We start from the raw sequence: 17,801 nt of genomic DNA on the forward strand, positions 1-17,801 counted from the left end.
ATTACGGTCTCGTCAATTTTTTAAATAATTTAATGATTTCCATGTCGCTAATCGTTAGTCTTACCGAAATACATTTTATTAGCTAAAATTTTAACATTTTCATTGTAAACAAAATGACACCTTATGCTTGAAAATCGGTCGACAAACAACCGAGTTTTTCTAAAAAATTGATAAAATAATTTTCAATCGGATTTCATATCCACGACTAATAAAAAAAATTATTGAACTGAATGATTCCTTTCACGTATCTAATATATAGTCTTAATATGAGGTAGAGCGCCATAAATATAATTTTTCCAAATATCTCAACCCCAGCGCCATCTATCGGGTCCATTTTTTGCAGAAGCATTTCTTTCCAAGTAACATACACGTATTCTGAATATGAGCCAAATCAGACCATAAATACATTCTTTGAAATACTTCGACCCCAGCGCCACCTAGCGGGTCCAAACTAATTCAGAAATCTTCGTGGGCGTGCGCACAACTCACTTAACTTTCATCGCAATCAGATGAATGGTATAGGAACGATTACGGGACAAACAGACAAACAAACATTCTTTATTTCTATATATTCAGTAAATATCGTTTATAGTGACCTCCAAGGAACCGACGATTTTAGGTCCATTATAACCGATAGTCACAATAACCGATTTTAGGTAGGTTAGAGATATTACTTTAATTTGCCATCTATACAGGTATTGTAATACAATAATAATAATTGATTTCCGCAAAAATATTATAAAAAAACAAAACTACGCAATAATAAATACGAATTCCTCTATCGTGAATATTTTTCGCGAAGTTATAATTAAACCACTATTGAATGAATTGCACAGGATACGTAAAATAAAATACTGTACCCGTACGATAAGATAAGCTCCCAGCAAAAGAATAATAATTGAATGAGACTGCTTCAGTTTACAATAATCTGGTACTCGAAGAAGTTAAAAAAGAACTACGGTACATATGTAAGAAAAAAGCAACCGTCAATATATTTCTGTAACTAAAATGTAGTGTACTACGTTACTAATGATTCACTTCAGTCCTTCATAAACAATAAAATATCGTATTGTAGTAGGAAAAATAACCGATAGAACCATAATAATCGATACGTCACTACAACCGAATCATTATAAACAATGTACATACTGTATTCATGCATTAACAGCATACCAACTAACCAAGAGACAAGTTTTTGGTCACTACATCCCATATGTCATTATATCCGATGTCACTATAAACGATACTTACTGTACATAAGACATGGTAAAATTATAAACATCAAAAATAACATTGAATAATAATAGAAAAAGGATTCTTATGTAAAAATTTATCTTTTATTTTCTATTAAAAACATATTTATAATTTTTATTATCGTTTTATCATATAATTTTGTTGTAGAATTTTTTCCTAGATGTTTCGCCGCACCTATGTATCAACATCATCAGGAAATGAGAATTATCCACATAACGTTTCGTCAGTCTTACACACAAAAAACACATTATAATCATACAACAATATTACAAATTGAAGTATATGTTTACAAGAAGCGCGCAAGCAAATTACCATGTAATCCGATCTAAGTTTAGGCTTGAACCGATTAAAATTCTACTAATCTTTATCTTTTATTAACAATCAAAAAAAAAAGTTATCAGATTCACAAATTATTTATTTATTTAAGACTTTTGACCCGAGCGATTTTTTATTTTTATTAACTTTCCCAACATATTTATAATCAACTTATCGAAAATATACACCAATTATGTGTCGTTATATTTTATGTTGATGATATTTTTATTACATATAATAAAGGTATAACGTATTGAGCCTAATAGTATAAACAGCCTAATCAACAGTTTGCACAGTAATATAGAGTTTACTTTTGAAGAAGAAAGTAATAGCAAACTTAATTATTTAGATCTAACCATCAATAGAAATCATCGCAGCTTGGGATCAATTACTTACCGGAAGCCTACCACCGTCAATATTACAATACATAATAAATCAAACCATCTGATAAGCCAAAAATTGTCGGCCTATAGAGCTATGGTTAATAAAGCACTGAAATTATCGATAAGCCTCGCAAATTTTGAATTCAACTTAAGCACATAAATAGCAGTTATTAAAATTTATCGTGCAGACATAGTAGACAAACTATACGCAAAAATGAAAGTAAAAGTGAATAATCAGTTAGTATAAATAAATATACACAATTAAGTTTGCAGAATAGTAATAATATACGGGACAAAAAAACATACGCTTTTTAATTATATAGACTGTTTAATCAGATTTATAAAATCAGGAATTTATTCAAAAAAAGAATTGGGGCACGGGTGGCACATTAAACTACTAAATTTTAGAAATGAAAATTAACAGAATGACTTTCGAATCATGTCATAATGTACGAATATATATTGAACAACAATAAATTTTAAAAAGGTACAAACAACATATAGCTGCTTCAAGATTGAAAATTATAATGATTTTTTAAAGTTGAATATCAAAATATTCAGTTGAATCGCAAAAAAAAGCCGGTTAAAATTGTTTTTACCTCGATATATTTTTTATAGAAAGAGAGACAGAGAGAGAGTGAGAGAGAGAGAGAGTGTGAGAGAGGGAGTGAGAGAAGTATTCACAAAGTTTAGAACGAATATATTTATTAATATTATAGTCAATGCGTAGTGCTACAGTAGGGTGCAATTCAACCAACAGCTTGTAAATATATACCGTATGTATATTCAATATAATTATTATTTCGATACAGAACAAAAATGAACTGAACAATAATTGAATTTTAATTGTAGTAATTATACAAGCAAGTTGACTGTTCACTACCAATTGCAAAATTTTCCACCTGTTACGGAATCTAAACCTGTAGTTTGGGGAAGATGACTTTTAGCTTCTGTACAGAGTGTATGTGTGTTCAAAACACACACACGCGCGCACACACACACACACACACACACACACACACACACACACACACACACACACACACACACACACACTTACTCGTACACATATACATACACAAAGATGAATAATTCGATTGTGCTGTTTACGTTCTTAGTTGGAAGAATGAACGGAATTTCCTATCCTGTAAAATGGATGTACTAGTACAAAGCTGGAATTTCAAAATCAACCTACAATTATTCTGATTAATTTTACATTGCCTAAGTCGAATTTTTGTTTAATTTAAAATTATTTTATATGTTGAACAACTTAAACAAACATATTGCTGTCAAAATTCTATTAAATACGTAATATTTTTCTAGTAAACTGAACACTTCAAGTAAAATGGATCCTTATAATTTATATAAAAAAATATATTTATTGTAATAAATATGACAATACTTGAACTATTTCGTTGTGATTTAAGATTAAAAATTATTAAAATTTCTTAACTTTTTCTAACTAAACGGCAAAAAATTTTTGAAGTTGAAAAATCTAAGAATGAAAAAAAAATTACTTAATATTATTAATTAATACTTTAAAAAAATAAAGGGACCAAATAGACAAAACAAAATGAACAAAAAAATTAAACACAACCACTAAATAAGGATCTTCTTCCTAAGAAAATTAAAAATTTTTTTAAATTGCATCTTTTTAAATTAAAAATTGCATATACTAGATTATTTTAAAAGACTATTAAAAATAGACTTAAAATGTTTTTTTTTTTTTTTTTTTTTTTTTTTTTTTTTTTTTTTTTTACTTGTACGAAGTAAAGGAAGTATTGTGATCGCGAAAAATTTCGGTTTTAAAATTTCAACAAAAATATCCATTATGACCATCCCTGAATCCATTTTTACTGGTTTTGGCGTGACGTCTGTACGTACGTACGTATCTCGCATAACTCCAAAACGGTTAGCCGTAGAATGTTGAAATTTTGGATTTAGGATTGTTGTAATATCTGGTTGTGCACCTCCCCTTTTGATTGCAATCGACTGGAACAAATGTGTCCAAAAAAAGCCTAAAATGCAAAAAAATGGACTTTGAACTTTTTCTTAACTGCAGTAATAAGTCCTCATTGAAAGGTTTTCAACGATATATCGTAAGTAAGTACTTATTTTAATTGGTTCCAGAGTTATAGCCAAATTTCTGAAATATTTTCATCTTAGGGAAAGGCACATCGGTTCGAATCAGGCTTCATCTCCTTTTTTTTAATTTATATATATTGATTTATTAATAATTATTAACCTCTCATTGTGAACAAAGTTTTACGATGAATAATAATTCAATAAAAAAAATAAAAAAATATCAGAAGTTATTAATGAAATAAAATTTTATATACTTTTCATTAAAAAAAAAAATGTGTATATGTAATTTAATAGGCATACAAGGAAGTATGTTCAAAACTGCACAGAACATTTTTTTTAATGTTTTGTACAGCATTTTGTTAAATTTATATAAAAAGAAAGATTAAGACAGGCACTTATGAATTTTTTACTAACGAGATGGTGTTTCTTATCTTCTTTTACTAAATCACAACACATTCGCTTTCATCGACACTGTATTAGATGATATAGAGAGGAAAAAGCTCCCCTATTGATTTCATAAGATACTTTTTACCTTCATTAAAGAGTAGTAACGACGACGTCAGCTACAATTCCATTTAAATAAAAGATTCGTTCTTAAAACATAAGCCATTAAAAAAAGACGAGGAAGAAATAAGATTAAGATTATGGGAGTTTTTAAAATACAGAATAAAAAATTACATAAGTATACCAAGTATATAAGTTGCTTCGACCAATAAAAAATTATAAACGATTGGTAAAATGTCTATAAAAATTGCGGTAATCGCCTCTATACTGTACAGAATTGGACGTTAGAAAACATAAAAGAAGATAGAAAGCCTCAGAAATGTGGGTGCAGAAAATAATGCAAGTTAACAGATGGGATCAAAGAGTTAGTGATGAAAGTGTTCAGAAGAATACAAGACAGTTGCAATACACTGGTGACAATATAGAAAATAAAATTTGATTGTTCAGCCCACGTAGGGTCTATTTATTGAAAAAAATTACAGACAGAACGAGAGAAGGAAAAGTAGGAGAAAATACACATATAAAAATAAATCAAGAAAAGCTTTTTTGAGTACAGAAGAAAGCGAAGGAAATTTGCTGTATTACATGACAATCATAGTGATATTTTCTCGTTCTGTCCTTGAGCGAGGGAAAAGAATAACTTGGTTATCAATCAAGTAAGCCTATAATTTTATTACATATAATAACAATATTTTTTTTTTTTAACCTCTTTGACCACCGTTAGGTATTGCTTCAGAGGACGAGATGAATGATTTTTAGCGTGTAAAAATGCCACGCCTGATTCGAACCCGGTACCTCCGGATGAAAAGTCGTGACGCTACCACTCGCGCCACGGAGGTCGGCATATAATAATACCTTGAGGGAGAGTATTTTAATGGTATTTATAAATCGAAAAGAAAACGAGGTATTAATCGATTCATTCGTTCATAAAAAATTACTTTAACAAAATTTGTTTATGTTCTTTTCTCAAACATGTACGATCGATGGTTTTGATTCTATTTGTAAACGCGTTGTTTCATCTATTTAATTAATCTTATTTTGATCTGATATTATTTTTTAACAATCCTTTCGTTAAATCTCAGCTAATCATAATCGATAAAAAAAAAATCAATAAAGAGTTGCAAACTATATATTAATGAAGTTGGGGTCTGAACATTTAAATATTTAATTTATTTAATCTTTATTAGTCTCATACAATTTTACAAACTATTTTACATTTAAAGATTAATAAAATACAGCCTCTTATTCTACAGTAATTTCTTTGAGTTGAGTTGTGGTTGACCAAAACATTATGTCATAAGATAAAGCTACTTTTCTTTCTTTCTTTTTTCTGTTTAGCCTCCGGTAACTACCGTTTAGATAATACTTCGGAGGATGAATGAGGATAATATGTATGAGTGGAATGAAGTGTAGTCTTGTACATTCTCAGTTCGACCATACCTGAAATGTGTGGTTAATTGAAACCCAACCACCAAAGAACACTGTAGATAAAGCTACTGTACTTTATATATCAATATGACCTTCCCTTATCAGTAAAATATTATTATTTTTAACAATATTTCATGTGTTCATTATATCTTAATTTTAATGTATAAATACATGTTACTATGTTGAATAACATATGTGTTATTATTTTTCGTTTATTAAAATAACTTTTAAAATTGAATAATACGACTATTACAAGTAATTACAATTTAAAAACAAGAAATATTGAAACGTGATTATATTTTACCGCAATTAATTATTAATAGCGTAATGAATTAAAAAGATTTAAATTTTAAAATACTATTCAATAAGCTAATCTGATATACTCGTAAACCGTTAGTTGAATGAATTAGTGCGCGCGCACGCGTGTGTGTGGTTTTTATTTATCCAAGAAAAAGAGAGAGCTTGATTGAGAGAGAACAATTTCTACATGTTTTGGGTGTGTAACTGCATCGATTGGGCATTGTTTAATCCGCAATTCAATGAAATTAGGTCGTCTCGTAATTTAGCGGGAGACATTACAAGTAAACTACAGACATAGCTGCGGACCATACGCCAGCGGTTTCCCCTTCCAGAATTTGTTTAGCTTCAATTGTTTATTGACCCTTTGTTATTATGTTCAGCGTATAGAAATTTTGTCATTTTTTTTTCATAGATAAAAATATTTTAATAGTTTTTAATATAGTTTATGAGATCTTTTCCTGTTGACTTTTTTAAATTGATGTAATTTTTCTCTTTAAAGGAAGTGGAACAATATCTAAACAATTTAATGATGACGCTAGTAGACTACTAATTGCGTTAAAATGTTTCATTTATTTTGATGCTAATAATTTATTTTGTATTATTAAAATTTAAGTTTTGTTATTATACTTCCCTGTCATTTATCTGTTAAGTTATGCAATTTAATTCTACTCCTGAAATTTTAGAAAAAACAATTTGGAGAAGAATAACTTTTTGACTACTTTTTAACCCGTGTATAATTTAAACCTCCGTGAAACATTAAAAAAAAATTCTGAAGATACTAACCGATCAATTAATTATTGTTTTTAATTATCATCATCGATCAGCGGATTTTTATACATTGGCCACTTTTCAAATTGAATATATATATATAAATGAAATGGTAAGTTTAAAAGTTAAAAACTGAGAGACCAAGTAAGAAAAATATTTGTAGTTATGCAGTTACGCGGATGAATATCTGTAAATAAAAATATGTTAAAATATTTCAAGTCAATACCGCAACCAAACCAAATTAAGAAATTTATTAATTTGCGCCGTATTTCGTGAACAGTAGTCCACATAATTTTAGATATATATTCTATGGAAGGGAACGCAAGGGGATAGGTCGATGACCTATTAATCACAGATCCTGGACATCGGTCCCTTGCTGTTGGGTCTTTCTAAGTAACCGGCGGGTATTTCATTTTTAATGACTGTTATATATTTGTTTTTAATTTAAGATAAACGGAGTTGGGGATTGCGTATCAGTCCTTTATAGATCGGGTTTTGAAATGTTATTTTACTTGAGCTATTCTTTGGAAAGTTAGCTAGATGTATGCGTTTTCCTCTCGACCCAATTTCCCTTCAGTCGGCCTATTGAAGTCCTTTCGGTGTTAGTGCCTTTCGGTCTAATAGAAATGCGCCTGTTAAGACCCTATTTTTTGGAGGTGCAATAAATGTTCTACAATTTTATGAGATCGTTACAGTACTTTTCACTTCGGAGCAGTTATTTTAATTTTATTTTTGAAGACGATTTTTCTTTTTTGTATTACTACGAATAGTTACCTATAATTGTTTTACAAGTTTTTTTACCACTTTTAGTAATTATTCAACATAACTTTTCCTGACTGAAATACATTTTTCTTGAAAAAATGTCAAGTTAGAACTTTTGGTCGAAAACCGACCAAACTACGAGAAGGGGGGAAGAAAATTGTTTAACTAAGGAATAATATGAATAATTAGTTCATATTTTCAATTTTTTTTTTTGTTTTGTTCATTTTGAATACAGTAAATGCGAGGTAAGTTAACATTGTCAAAAAATACCACTGTTATTCTGATTTTTTTCGTTTTTACGTAAAACATTTTTATTAATGAAATCAGACCATAAAGTAATTTAGAAACAGATAAAAAGTAACAGTTGTAAACATCTTACGGACATGACGTTACATTCTTATTGACGTATAAATTATTTTTATTTTTTTTGACGATCGATTATGGTGAACGTCACAATTTTAATTTAAAATATAATTACCCATGGAGAAGTTGCGTATATCAGTTTTGAATTACATTTTCTATGACGTCCCTGATGATGGAGTGGTGGCTCTGAAAATACTAGGACATTTATAATGAAAATAGTTGGTAAGTGGAAACTTTAATTTTTACAAAGAAAAAGGTATATCTTTGTTTTCTATTTGCATCGATAACATTGGCCAAGATAAAACCGCTGTTAATATTAGTAGCAACATTTTATGTTTATAAGTTATTTTTACCACCAAAAGAGCAAACAGAAACTAATATCTAACATAAAACCAAGTAACTTTTCCCAACCGCTTCACTGAAGTACTGACAAATACACTGACATTAGAAATTAATCTTATCTCAACACGCTAGAACATTATGAAAAAACACACACACACACATACACATCACCTTAATGAACCAAATAGTACATCAAATAAAACAGTAGGCAAAAGCTAGTACACCTTCGGACCACGACGTAATTAAGTATCTCCGTGACAAAAAAAAAAAAAAAAAAAAAAAAAACTAATAACTTGGGCCGGAACTGAAATACAAAACCATCAGTACTTGTTTTACTGTACTGTTGAAGCCTATTTAATTAAAAAATACGGATTTAAATAAACGAATAAAGTTATATCACTCATTACTTTGCTCAACAGAATTATTAAAAATAGCTTTTTTATGTAGAAGATTTATGTTGAAAATTTATGTAGAGATTTAATGTATTATGAAATCTTTTTTATAACATAATACAAAGTAGCAATAATTTATTAATTTGTAATAATTTTCCGGCCTCCGTGGCGTGAGTAGTAGCGTCTTGGCCTTTCATCCGGAGGTTCCGGGTTCGAATCCCGGTCAGACATGGCATTTTCACACGCTACATTGTCATCCATCTCATCCTTTGAAGCAATACCTAACGGTGGTTCCGGAGGTTAAACAAAAAAATTACTTTAATAAAATTTAAAAAAATAAAAAGTATAAAATCTTGTGCAATAATAGCTACATAATTATGTTTGATTTACGTAATATGTAATTTGTAAATCCAAAGGATTTATTTTCCGGCAGCCCACGAATCGCACACGACGTATCTGGGTATAAAAATCATTACATGAACAGCGCACTGCACTGCAGGACATTTTATAACACGAACTGTGTCCTGTTTACCTGGATTAAACAACTAAAACAGCAACATAAAGCCAAAATGTATTATGGTATTATTTTAGCGGGAGATTTTCTTAGAGCTAAACATTACATGGTCGTATAGTTTATTTGAAGATGCTTTTTACTTGTTTAAAAACATCATCATTATTAATTGTAATGGCGATGATATCTATATGACCTATCTATATTAATATAGGTAATATCTGTAATAATACGAAAAGACTAATCAAAGATTAACGCATGTTTGTTTAATACTAAATTATAAGAATACGAATGATAGATTAAAATAATACAATCTTGCTTATAAAATTTAAGATTCAAATTTAAAAGATATTTTTAAAATTCTTTATTTAAATACGATCCGGAGTAACAGAACAAGGTGAAAAGATGAAGAAAATACAATTTTCTGATAATATTGTAATTTTAGCTGAGAGTAAAAAAGAATTAGAAGAAACGATGAACGACATGGATGAAGTCCTACACAAGAACTAACGCATGAAAATAAACAAAAACAAAACGAAAGTAATGAAATGCAGTAGAAATAATGTAGATGACCCACTAAATACAAATATAGGAAGAGAAAAGATTACGGAGGAAGAAGAATTTTGTTATTTGGGAAGTGAATTACTAAAGATGGACGAAGCATGAGCGATATAAAATGTCGAATAGCACAGGCGAAACGAGTCTTCAGTCAGAAATATAGTTTATTTACACCAAAAATTAATTTAAAGGTCAGGAAAATATTTTTGAAAGTATATGTTTGGAGGGTAGCTTTATGTGGAAGTGAAGATAAAGTGACAAATGAAGAGGTGTTGCGGCAAATTGATGAAGAAAGAAGCATTTGGAAAAATATAGTTAAGAGCAGAGACAGACTTACAGGCCACATATTAAGGAATCCTGGAATAGTCGCTTTAATATTAAACATATACCAAAAATGTATAGTAACTTAACTATAAGTAACTTAATTTAAAGCATAGTAGCTTAACTTAAGTATAGTAACTTTATTAATAAGAATAGTAGCTTTTATATTAAGTATGAAGGACAGGTAGAAAGGGAAAAATTGTGCAGGCAGGCAACGTTTGGAATATGTAAAACAAATTGTTAGGGATATAGCATGTAGGGGGTATACCGAAATGAAACGACTGGCACTAGATAGGGAATCTTGGAGAGTTGCAGCAAACCAGTCAAATGACTGAAGACAAAAAAAATTAAAAACCCTAAACAAAAACTGAAATTTATAATTTTGTTTTTTTAAGACGTTATTTTGACGTCTAGTTATATGATCCTTAATTCTAAAAGTTCGTTTACACTTTCCAATTTGATTTAAAAGCTTATAAAAATTATTTGCAATTCAAAAAAAAATATTTTCAAAATTATTAAAACAGAGATGACATTTTTAAAACTTTTCATTAAATTGTGAGTGAATCAATACGCAGCAGTTCGTTGTTTTTTTCTAAACTAGCTGTGAAATTGGCCCATATCGTTGGTAGAATCTGCACTTTTTCGTTATGTATGGAAACAAACAAAATATAATATTTTTCAGGTAATAATAGCTAATGACCAGTGGTATTCACTGTGCGTTATTCGTACTGTTCTCTACCGTTGCAGCCAGCAGCAGGAGATAAAAAGTAATTAAGAGAATGCGCAGTTGATGAACGCCCAAATCTTCAGTTTATTAAATTATCTCACTGAAAAATTATTATTAGACTACTTTTGTAGTTCTTAAATTATAGAGTAGAAAAAAGTTAATTTTTGTATACGATATGAATAAAATAATAAAAGTCAGAATTTAGGTCAAATAAATTTATAAAAGACGAAAGCTGATATTTGAAGTTCATATTACGTACAACGTACGAGTACAAAAACATGAAACGAATAATAAACATAAATACTGAAAACATTTTATAGTGATGAATTTATTATTAGTAGATAAAAAAGAGATATTTTCAGTAAATATTTGAAGTCTGTATCCAAAATATATAATACTAAAATAAACATACCTTCCAGCGTTTACATCTTCACCGTAACCTCGCTGCATTTGTGCTGTTTCATATAACTGTTTTTGCATTACGGCTAGAGATACTTTATTACTCGATAGAAAATCTTTCATCGATATTAATTCACCCGACAATCTCCTTTCACCGCCGTCTGAATCGTACCTAAAAATAATGAAAGAAATAATATTAATAGAAAAATATACTTTTAATTTAAAAAGTTGGATTTTTATTTAATGGAGTGTTCTTTTTTGTACCCCAATCGGAATAATCGATTTAGTTGTAACAGAGTAGGCATGGGCGGTACTTTTTAACAATGTTCGTTGATGTGTATTTTTAATAAATTTAAAATAAGAGGGGATTTTCAATTCTAAATACACCCATCTCCTACTTTTTTTTTAGTAATTTTTTTACAAGTAGTGCTTCTAGTGGTTCGTTAGTAATTTTCTTCTGCATGATAGAGTAAAAGTCCCATTATTACTTTATTACTAGATTAGTATTATTCGTATCTTCGTGAGTTGCTGATTAACAGAAGTTTTAGATTTGTGGTGTCGTATAAACAAAAGTTAAAATAATTAAACTATTCCGTTTAGTGAACTCCTGTGTACTGGTTACAAATTTTAATTTCGATGTGTAAAATATTAAATTTTTATTTTTGGATTATTTGGTGAATAATCAAAAAAACAATCATACAAGAAAATGAAAGATAACATGTAGAAATAAATCACAAAAAAACATTTAAATTAAAAAAAGTCAACAAAAAAAGGAAGGAGGGAAGTCTGATAAGAACCGATGTGCTTTTCCCGTTATAATAAATAATTTATGATTTTTTCATTTTTTTTTTTTTGTTATTATTGAACAACTATTTATTGTAAATTTTGTTTTACAATTATTAACTTAAATTAAAAAAAAAGTTAAAATAAAGAAAAATTGATGAAGTCTGATTCGAATCGATATGCCTTCCCTTGTAAGATCCAAACATTTCATTAATTTAACTTTCATTGGGCTATAATTCTGGAACCAAAGAAAATAAGTACTACTTATGATAAGCTCTTAATGAGATCTTATTACTGCAGTTAAGAAAAAGTCCAAAATACAATTTTTTTTTAAATTTTGGGCTTTTTAGGACGCTTTTGGTTCAGTCGATTGTAATCGAAAGGGGAGGTGCACAACTAGATGTTACAACAGTCCTAAATCCAAAATTTCAACATCCTACAGTTAATCGTTTTTGATTTATGCGGGATACATAATACGTCTCTGTACATACATACATGATACATACGTCTGTACGTACGTACAGACGTCACGCTGAAACTAGTCAAAATGGATTCAGGGATGGTGAAAATGGATATTCTTGTTGAAATCGGAAAACCGAAATTTTTCGAAGTAAAAGAAGCTTTTACTTCGTACAAAGAAGTAAAAATATTGTTTGTTGTTTTAATTGTTGATTTTTATTTAAAACCTATGGGTTAGCCGCTTTTAATTTACTATAAATCTTAAGTTTTAACTTGACTTTCTGTTTTTATGTAAATATATTTAAATGTAAATGAATACGAGAATTTTTAACCCGTTAAACATAAATAAAAAATTTAAAAAATGCTTCTACCTCAAACGATCTGTTTTTTGGTATGAAATCACCCCCATCCCAAGGACTCAAATGATCACCGTGAAAGACAACTCAGACATTTTAAAAAGGAAAGGTTAGGGTTGTGAAAAATCATTTTAAGGGCTAAAAAATAGATTGTTTCGAAATAAGAACATTTGCTAGATTTCTTTTAACTTTTGAAATAAGCTATTTATGGGTTCCACGACTTTTTTAACTCTGTGAATGTACAACGTACTCCTATAGAAAATGTTAAAAATGTTCCTTAAATATTTATTTTTATGAAATAAATGTTATAGTACCTTGTAAATTAAAATTTTTATATTTTATTATTATGCTATAATTCTGAAAAAATTAAACCAATTTTTTTAATTTTATAACTCACGAATAATAACGATAATTTTGCTCTACGCTTGCTTGTAAGATTACTCCTATTAGCCCTAATCCTACTTGAGACTAAAAGTAATCAATTATTAGATTCATAAGTACCGGAGGAGGGCAGCGGAACTAAAATATGAAATTTAATAATTTATTTTCTTTTCCGTTTTAGCGATAAAAAGTTTTGATTACGTAATAAAGGGTGTTGTATAATTTTTGCTTATTGAGTAAACTATTTATTAATAATGGTTTTAAATTAGCTTTAATATCGAACATTATATAAACTAAAAATTAATACTTAAACTTAAAACTTAACGAACTGAGTGTGTACGCGTGCGCGCTTGTATTTTTATATTGTCCAGAGAATTTTATTTCCTTAAAGATTTACCCTTTATAGATATATCATCAAATAATTCAACTGGGAATTGGTGTGATATCAAAATAAGTCGTAACATAATATATAAAGTTAATATTATTTCCTCTCAAGTTTGTAGTTTGTCTAAATTTCTCTTAGGATCCATTTCATACAAAGTAGTCTATTTTTATTTATATTCTGTATTTTATACATGGAAAATCACTTTAACAAAAGGAATATTTACTTAAGAAATACTTATGTGTATATGTGCACGCGCGCACTCGTGTACTGAATCTGCGTTTGTTTAAAACTTATGTGTATTACTCTTCAACATTTTGACAGTTAATATAGGCTTAATTTTATTTTTATAAAATAGACTAGCATAAGCATTTATTCTTCTCGGAGTAAATAATGATTTTTCTTTTTTTTATTATTATTAAAATTCTTCGTTTTCTTCCCCTTTTATATGTCCTTTTACTTTCAAGCTTATGAAATATTTTGTTCTTTGAAATCAATACGCGATTTATTAGTCAACATATGGGTTTGATAATCTATCTATTAACTAAGTGCATGAATCTGGTGTTTTAATTTCCTTGAGCTTTTGTTAATATTTTCCTGTACCTACGCGACGTAAACTGGAAATATTAAACTTTGATTTTTCTTTAGATTAAAACGAATCTGCTGAAATACTTTTAATAGAATTTGTTAATTTATGCGTGCCTGATTTCATTTTCTATTTAATGTGTTAGAAATCCATGGGAATTAGGAATCTGTACTTATCTAATTTTACTTCTTTACCGGCCTGCGTGGTGCAAGTGGTAGCGTCTCGGCTTTTCATCCAGAGATCCCGGGTTCGAATACCGGTCAAGCATGATATTTTCACCACGCTACTTGTCATTCATCTCATCCTCTGAAGCAATACCCAACGGTGGTCCCGGAGGTAAAAAAAAAGAAATATTTTACACGTCTCCTTTAGGAGACGTGTAAAATGAAAAGTAATATGTGTTTTCATAGAATACTGGAGTTATCATCCTTGCTATATTTTAAATTCTATTGAAACGAATTCAGAAGAAATAAAGAAACTATAATATGAATACAAATTATTTACGGTCGATTCTGAAGATGATTATCTAAAAAATTTACCATCAGACTTTCTTAAAGTGAACAAAAAATTTAAACTCTTCAATTTTAAGTTTGTTGATTGCCTTAAAACTAAATTTTTCTAACGTTTTATTTAATTTTGATTTAAATAAAACAGTAAAAGAACCTATTTTTAAATTTTGGTTACACAACCTTATTTTAGCTGATTATTACTAGAGAAATATCTACATAATTACAACTATTTAAGTTTTAAATCACATTTATCGTAGTGTTTTAAATACATGTGCCGAATCTCAAAATATTAATGTAATATATATTTTTTTGGATACGTTATGACATCTCCCGCAGTATAGCTCATACAGATGCGATACTCTGTCGGTTCGGTAACCGTTTTGATGTAATAAATTAAATAGTAAGGTGAAGTTATGACAGGCGGAATTTTTTATTATATTTATATCATTTATTGTTACATGATGGATGTGGCTCATCGTTGCCAGATTTCTTACTGAGATAAAAGTAAACAAGATTCTTTACATCTTGTATATATATAAAATGTAATAATATATATAAATAATATATAATATACATTTACATTATATATATATAAGTGCCTCGTGTTCGCGGTTCGACAAGGATATTAAGAGACTAACAAACATAATATTTTCTTATAAGCACAATCTACTACTTAAAAAATAAATAAATAAATAAATAATATATATATATATATATATATATATATATAATATATATGTTATATGTACATAACATACAAAATAACAATTCAAATAGAAAGTCAAAATCGACTTAATGACAATTAAATTATAAATACCAAAATACAGTCCAATTTAATAAAAAATATTATAATGACTGCTAGAAACTTATCTTGCAAAAACAATAAGATAACAACAGAAATATGTAATATTCGTACAATTCACTTTCTGCAAGTATTATTTTTTTACTGTTTACAAAAGAACTACTCTACGCTTTAATGAACAGAATAGTGTCACTTTCACTTCTATTCACAAATAACTCATCAAATAGCTTCTTGTTTTCAACTAATGTCCAAAAACTCTTGATGCTCTCTTCAGTTATCGCACGCTGCACCGATTTCGGACTTGCAAAACTACTCACTTAGTCTGCTGGTTCCCGGCAGTATTTATACTTCCTGGCCTGCACAACCAATACCCATCGGGTATATATATATATATATATATATATACATACATACAAAAAAACGATAATTCGAATTGATCGAGATCGATACTTGTTCGGACTGAGAGGGAAAAATCTATTGTCTGAATAATTTCAGACTTTAAACATTGTTTTATATACAAATACTATGTACTTATTATTATTTTTTGTATTTTGTAATTTTTAGCTTAATTAAATTATACTGGTGTAACTAGACGGATCTGCTAAATAAAAGTAACAAATGTCATTTATTAGATAATAAATTATGATACGACAAAAAAATTTCTTGGAAAAAATTACGGCCAACCCAAAAATGTGATGGAAATACGACCGATGTACTGAGTGTTATTGCCGGGACGTAAGAGAATTATTGCCGGGAACCGAACGATAGAATTTAATTCACGGCAAACGTCAGCACTGCAGACCTGGTAATCTTACCGACATAAAAATTGTAATATTCATGATTGACGCGAGGGAAACCGAGAGTCGACGACGAAAGCGCTGATAATGAACCGACATGAGTGATTTGTTATATGGAAGGGACAGCAGCACTTCTGGTTTGTTTTGGGATACGTCGCGATATACTATAGTCGCGCTCACCGATGTTATATTTATGAAGCGCTAGATACACAATGCGGCTACATTCTGTACTTTTACTATTCAATAAAAAAATTATAGACTAGTTTATTTTGTAAGAAAGATTGATTAATTGATGTGAAGATGGATTGTAACATGATTAAAATATTTCTTGGCAAATTTAACCTTTTACTGATTGCATGTTGTTTAGTTTTAATTAAACATGTTTGAATGCATAAACACGTAAAGCTAGTGCACTTAAATAAATACTAATTTAATAAAACTGAAAATTGTGTTAGTAATAAGTATTATTAAAAAAATTAACACAGAACAAAAATTGATGGAAAATAAAAACAAATTACGGGTCTATTCAAAACAAAAAAAAAAAAACTAAAAAACTAAAAATTAGTTAAATTAATTATTTACTATTTAGTACACGTAGTTTGTCGATGCAGTAACCAAGCTATTTCAGTTACAAATTTTGGAAAAAATCTTGCAACTCATACAATTTTTTGCTTTTATTTCGTTCGCATTATCCGGAAAATCGGGTTACTCAGGGATTACCGTTTGTAAACCTCTTTTCGAGCACTTTTATTCACATAAAATGTCATGAGCTTCAAAAATTTTAGGCTTTATATTTTCAGATCGGAAGTAAATGACATCCGATATAATCTGTATTGGAACTCATTTTACTGATACATAAACGAAACGTTCAAGATTTGTTTTCTTTAAAGCGGTCACTCGCGTTATCGAGACGAATATTTTGTTCTCTGAGCATGCACTTCAGATATGAATATTAGAGTATACGTGGAGGTATAAATACGTGATTTTTACAAAATTTTCTGAAAGGTTAAGAAGATTTTGACTTAAATTATACTTAAATTTTATCAGAAGTAAAAAATGAAAATAACTCCTCTTTTGGAATCTAAAACAGTAGTGCTGTAGGGTATACAATCATGTAATTCATGATGAAATTAATTTAAAACTTTTTACAAAAAAAAAGACACTGTAATAAAAATATATTTTTTAGCTAATTTTATTTAGATATAATTGTCTAATAATAATAAAAATAGTATAATTAGGGATAAAATTTATTTTAAAAAAGCTGGCAAAGTGACTTTTCCGGCTATTAATAGTAAAAATTAAAAGTGTAACCCAAAAAACAAAAAAACAGAATA

The 17,801-nt window shown here is 28.8% G+C and overlaps 1 protein-coding gene across 1 annotated transcript in view; it reads right to left on the bottom strand.

Moving 5' to 3' along the window:
• Positions 1-17,801, bottom strand: part of LOC142326697 (potassium channel, subfamily K, member 13-like) — a 373,350-nt gene that overhangs the window by 47,152 nt on the left and 308,397 nt on the right. Inside the window, exon 7 of the mRNA XM_075369323.1 lies at positions 11,426-11,584. Within this exon, the coding sequence (XP_075225438.1) occupies positions 11,426-11,584 (159 nt within the window). The remainder of the gene's footprint in view (positions 1-11,425; positions 11,585-17,801) is intronic.

The sequence above is a fragment of the Lycorma delicatula genome, chromosome 6 (genome assembly GCF_047948215.1).
Source record: "Lycorma delicatula isolate Av1 chromosome 6, ASM4794821v1, whole genome shotgun sequence".
Taxonomy (NCBI): Eukaryota; Metazoa; Arthropoda; class Insecta; order Hemiptera; family Fulgoridae; genus Lycorma; species Lycorma delicatula.